The sequence below is a fragment of the Nicotiana sylvestris genome, chromosome 3, assembly GCF_000393655.2.
Source record: "Nicotiana sylvestris chromosome 3, ASM39365v2, whole genome shotgun sequence".
Lineage (NCBI taxonomy): Eukaryota > Viridiplantae > Streptophyta > Magnoliopsida > Solanales > Solanaceae > Nicotiana > Nicotiana sylvestris.
This window is the reverse complement of record NC_091059.1, coordinates 16024846-16030990: the sequence shown is the minus strand read 5'-3', so window position 1 is coordinate 16030990 and position 6145 is coordinate 16024846. Positions and strand designations below refer to the sequence as shown.

Sequence of the window (6145 nt, the reverse complement as noted above, 5' to 3'; positions counted from 1 at the left end):
TTCACTTAAAACACATATCTAAACCAGTACTCCCTCCGGTCCAAAATAAATGATTTTTTTGCCTTTATTTGTGGTCCAAAATAAGTAATTTTTTCAAATTTCAAGAATGAATTAATTATTTTTTTCCTACATTGCCCTTGGAGTAAATAGTGTTGGAGTATGTGTTAGGAGTATTTATGTAAAGAGATAGTAAAAGTTAATATGGTCAATTTAATTGCTAATTAATGTTAAAAGGTGGATTTCTTAATCTGTGTGAAAACGGCTAAAAGATCACTTATTTTGGATCGGAGTAAGTATCTTAACTTCAAGTTTAAATCTTATATTTCAGCATTTTTAAATACTCATAGCCAAATAACAATAATGCCAAATTTAGAATAATCTTACAGGTGTGACATGATGTGAGTAGTGAATATGTATCTTTACCCTCATTTTGTACAAGTAAAAAAATGTAGTGAATGTGCATCTTTACCCTTATTTTGTACAAATAAAAAAACTATTTCCGATAGACTTTGCACCGGAAAAAACAACTTGCACTAGAAAACATAGCCAAACAATATTTGCAAATAAGAATTTCGGCGTTTTTTACAAGTAGTGCACTAGAAAAAAAAAACAACTTGCTCCTAATATCAGTCCTCTTTACATACAATTTAAATCTTTTATTTCTCCGTTTCGTAATTTATTTTCAAATAATATCTTTCTCCCCTAACTAAACCCTCAAACGCTTCTCTTTCAATTTCGCCACCCACCCATCCCACCCCCTTCGACTACCATGAATCTCTCCACCCTCAGGGTGGGCCCTACCCCAATCACTTCTACGGCAGCTACCCACCGGAGTGGGGCCCTGGGTTTCAGTGGGACCTACAATTGTAGGCTGCTCCAGGTCCACCAAAGGAAGAGAACTTCTTCTTATTCCTCCTTTGTTGTTTGCTCTGCGAAGCCGGTTGCTCCGCCGTCCGCGGCGGTGGTGGATTCGAAGGAGTCGGAACTGAGTCGGATTGAGTCGCTGAGTCAGGTATCGGGCGTGTTGGGTTGCCAGTGGGGCGATGAAGGGAAAGGAAAGCTCGTTGATATTTTGGCTAAGCATTTCGATATAGTTGCTCGCTGTCAGGTATTCACGGATATCCTAAGCATTTTCGCTAAACTAATTTCTTGTCGTATTTTTTGTAACAGTAATGGCCTTGGTTTTATTGAATTTCTAGCGAAATATTTAATTTTAGTTAACTCGAAAAATGAGATAGGTAATTCATTTGTCCTCTAAGTAGTGGCGAAATCAGGAATTTCCCAAAATTTGAGGCGAAATGTATATTCTTAGCCGCTCTAAAAAGTATTAGCCGACGAAACGTAGATATTTTGTATATATGTGTATTGTATACATATAATATAAGTATATATTTTGTACATTTTTTTTGCTAGCGAATGCATTTAGTTTTGGCCTACTTGCCAATTTTGTATTTAGCTCAAATTTTAAATCAAACTATGTAATATTTAGCTAAGTCATAAAAACACTTGTAATAAAATTTAATAATTGTATAAATCAAAACTGTCATAAAAAAGTTAACAAAAGAAGTGGGAGGAGAATCACGGGGTATAAATCTAATTTATGGTTGCTTAAGGCTCCAAGAAGCAATGCTCCCCCTTCTCCCCCTTATCCGGAGAGAGAAAATGGGAGGGGGGTGGGGGGAAGCAATTAAGAATAAATGGTCGATACGTTTTTTCCTTCTACTCTCAGCCCTTCAATGTTGATTTTGGCAGGGTGGAGCCAATGCTGGGCACACTATTTACAATTCAGAGGGAAAAAAGTTTGCTCTGCACCTTGTTCCTTCGGGTATTCTGAATGAGGAAACTCTATGTGTTATTGGTAATGGAGTTGTGGTGCATCTACCAGGATTATTTAAAGAAATTGATGGCCTTGAATCTAATGGAGTTTCTTGTCAAGGAAGGATCTTGGTATCTGATCGTGCTCACTTATTATTTGATTTTCACCAAGAAGTAGATGGGCTTAGAGAAGCTGAACTAGCTAAATCCTTTATTGGCACCACCAAGAGAGGCATTGGGCCTTGCTATTCAAGCAAGGTCATCCGAAATGGCATAAGAGTAAGTGATTTAAGGCATATGGATACTTTCCCCCAGAAGCTTGATCTTTTACTATCCGATGCAGCTTCAAGGTTCAAAGGTTTTAGTTATGGCCCTGACATGCTGAAGGAAGAAGTGGAACGCTATAAGAAATTTGCTGAGAGGTTGGAACCCTTCATCACAGATACTGTACACTTCATGAATGATGCTATATCTCATAAAAAGAAGATTTTGGTTGAAGGTGGTCAGGCAACTATGTTGGACATAGATTTTGGAACGTACCCTTTTGTGACATCCTCCAGTCCATCAGCCGGTGGAATCTGCACTGGTCTTGGCATTGCTCCCCGAGTGGTTGGTGATCTCATCGGTGTGGTAAGGCAACTTCTTTTTTCTCTGCTACCAAAGAATGAAAATCCTGGTGTTCAGTTTTGCCAGAAAGTCTCGCTAATATTGTGAGATAAAAAAATCAATTTTCCTCTAAAAAGTTATTGAGTGTGGATCCAACATGCAAAGCAGGAGACTAAATATAGTGCTTCAGATTTAGCCTACAATGAACTTTGGAAACAGTTCACCATGCTATTGCAATTTGATGATAAAGACAATTTATTTTAACTGATATATTGCTTGCAGGTTAAGGCATACACTACTAGAGTTGGTTCTGGTCCTTTCCCAACAGAAATCTTGGGTAAAGGTGGTGACCTCCTTCGATTTGCCGGGCAGGAGTTTGGCACGACGACTGGTCGCCCCCGTCGTTGTGGCTGGCTAGACATAGTTGCACTGAGATTTTGCTGTCAGATAAATGGATTTGCTTCCTTAAATCTAACTAAGCTAGACGTGTTGTCAGATCTTTCAGAAATTGAGTTGGGTGTTTCCTACAGACAGCCAGACGGTACACCAGTTGAATCATTTCCTTCTGATCTTCGTCTTCTTGACCAAATCAAGGTGAGCTTGTTTTCTTTTATTCTGCACCAGCCTTTTAGCATAATCATGGTGTCCGGTTTTTATAAGATGTTAATGGTCTTAATTCAATTTGTGTGGCTGAAGATTAAACTACATATAGGCTCATTGGAACTTACCAGCTCTTTTCCTCTATTTCCTTGTCTTTTGAAGTTAAGATTATTCATTTAAAGTTTTACATGAATGTCAAACAGACTGACATATTTATGAATGAGAAAGAAACATATGCCAGTGATGGCATTTAATTGTTTTCCCCCCTTTCTATGATGATATAAATTTGGTTTACTCTTAGGATATATTTCCTACCCAACTAGGCTAAGAAAGTTTCTTTGACTCCACCGAGAAAAAGAAGAATGTGAAGCTTTTGGATTTTTTCTATTTAAGCCCCTTTTGCCTTGTGATCCTCTCCATTTTATTATGATTCGTTGGCAAGAGGGGTTGCTCTGATGGTAAGCAACCTCCACTTCCAACCAAGAGGTTGTGAGTTCGAGTCACCCCAAGAGCAAGGTGGGGAGTTCTTGGAGGGAAGGATGCCGAGGGTCTATTTGGAAACAGCCTCTCTACCCCAGGTAGGGTAAGGTCTGCCTACACACTACCCTCCCCAGACCCCACTAGTGGGATTATACTGGGTAGTTGTTGTTGTTGTTGACTATCTTGGCTATTTATATGAATCTTCTTTGTTCTGGCGTCCTTTATAAGCATGGTTTCTTAATTCTTGTTACCATTTCACTCTCACTTAATTCCTTTATAAGTATCTTCTGTTACTTAATATCTTCACTGTATATCTCATTCAACCAGGTTGAGTACGAAGTCTTGCCTGGGTGGCAGACTGATATTTCTTCCATAAGAAAGTATTCAGAATTGCCTAAGGCTGCACGCGAGTATGTAGAAAGGATAGAAGAACTTGTTGGAGTACCTATCCATTACATTGGTGTTGGGCCTGGTCGTGATGCCCTCATCTACAAGTGATCTCAGGGAATTTGGTCATATTGCCCTGATCTTATTCTTCAAAGTGCTGGTAGAACTAATGCCCTTTGTGTTGTTAAGCTATTGGTAACCACAGTTAAAAAGTTGATAAAATGACCTCAGTGATGTATTTTTCATCTCCAAAGCTAGATTTCACCCCGTCCCCCCCCCCCCCCGAAAAAATGTATCTGGTGCTCCTGAAGCAAAATGCGGCTAAAAATTTGCAACCTGCTTGCCTTGAGTTCACATCTCCTCCAATAAGAAGCTTTGGCTGCGTCACTATCTTGGCTTCTATCTCAATTTGGTGAAATGACTGAGTGCTTTGGATGATCCTCTTCTATTTTAGTCTTCAGTTTACTCTCCTCTGATTCCAGCACTGTAACTTATTGAAAATTTATCGATGTGAAATTTTCACTTTGCTCTGTACTATAGATTTGCAGAGGGATGTTTAGAATGGTGCCTCATTCATCCACACAAATGATGTTTCAGTTCTCATCCTTTTATATTCTTGAATTTTCCAATTTATCGAAGTAGTTCCCTACTATTTCTCCTTCGTCGTAGTGATCTGGTGGCATAATCTCTTGTTCACTTGCCAGAGATTGTAGAAGGGTAAGGGGATGATTGTGATGATATTTTAGCCATATTAAACTGTCTCCATTCTAACTTTTGTTGTCTGATTCTTGTACGCAACGTTAATCCTTTTTGTTTCAGAGCCAAAGACCTCAAATTTTGAAGCAAATTTATGTACAATCCTACCATGACTTAAATAGTAAAAGCACATAGAAACATTAACATCATTAGTTCAGTTATTTATTTGAAGATATTGACTCCATCTCTGTTCCAAAGCCCGAAGCATAACTGGTCTTAAGTTTGTATAGATGAGGGTTGTGGTAGATTAATGACCAGTGGTAAAATAGTCAAATCAAAGCGTAAAAGTAGTTGAATCAAGGTGTTACGTCCTAAAATCATATGACGGACAGCAATTTTAAGGCTACAATCTATAGAATCAGACTTAAAAGAGAAAACAAGATAAACAGCGAATGGGTTTGGACTGATTTCTTGTTTAGCGATTTGCAAGATTTCTCATTTGTGTTAAAAGTTAAATTATTTATTTATTGCGTTAAAAGACTTGAGCAGAGCGGACTGGTGATTGGTGTGGATGATTCATACAATCGATTGTGAATGGGTTAGATTGAATACATTATCAATTGACTGATTCAACAACAATTAATAACTAAGTCTAGTTATCAAATATGTGTAGACTATTTGGTCATCATTAAATTACTACTCCACAAATATTTTGTATAGGTCAAAATCTGACCATAGTGGTCGACCAAGCTGGGATCTCGCTCAGGTGGCGAAATAGTAAAGAACACCACGGCCGACCTCGGGGTCAAATCATCGACAGCATATGTCAAGTCAATATTGTACTCGAGTAATGACGAAAAGGACAGTCGTAGAAAAGCATGTTGGTCAAAGACCACTGAATAGAAGTTCTAGGAACTATATATATAGATGGGTGTAAGCACTAACAAATGGGAGATCTCTCACGGAGGAACAGGGGCTCTGCTTTTCCTCTTTGCTCTCTCTCACATACGATTCTTTCTTGCTTTAGATATGTAAGCCCAATTCTCGTGTTTGATATAAGATTACGATATCAATAAATCTGATACATTCTTACCTTTCGTTATTTTCCGATGTGTATATTTGGATCCGAAGTTAATTATGTTTGGCTAAGATTTATCTCCTTTATTATTGATAATTGGAGTTGGCAAAAGAGCCTTAAACTCTTTTGCTCAAACAATTTGGCGCCGTCTATGGGGATATCTTAGCCAAATTTTCTTGTTTCCTTCAGATCCAAAACCGGTGAAATATAATCACCCACCCGAAAGAGCGGTAAGTAAACCTCACATGCTAATCCAGATCAGGCTGCTACATAAAAGCAGAAGTTACAACCAATATCCATGCAAAACCCACACGAGACAACGATACCTGTTGCGCAATCCTATAAAAGAATGGCCACATCCGGCCTTACTCTCACATCCCCCACATATCGGACGATCCATGAACAAGGTATGACATGTCTCCCTTGTTATGGTACGGATCAAACGAGATCAAATCGGGACTCGATTTCTACAGCGCAGAAATT

The 6145-nt window shown here is 38.6% G+C and overlaps 1 protein-coding gene across 1 annotated transcript; it reads left to right on the top strand.

Annotated features, from left to right (window-relative positions):
• Positions 1–678: 678 nt before the first annotated feature.
• LOC104233451 (adenylosuccinate synthetase, chloroplastic-like) lies at positions 679–4126 on the top strand. Its single transcript, XM_009786847.2, has 4 exons — positions 679–1108; positions 1753–2445; positions 2704–3015; positions 3829–4126. Exons 1-4 carry the CDS (start codon positions 770–772, stop codon positions 3997–3999), a joined length of 1515 nt encoding a protein of 504 aa, XP_009785149.1. The 5' UTR covers positions 679–769; the 3' UTR covers positions 4000–4126.
• The last annotated feature ends 2019 nt before the right edge of the window (positions 4127–6145 follow it).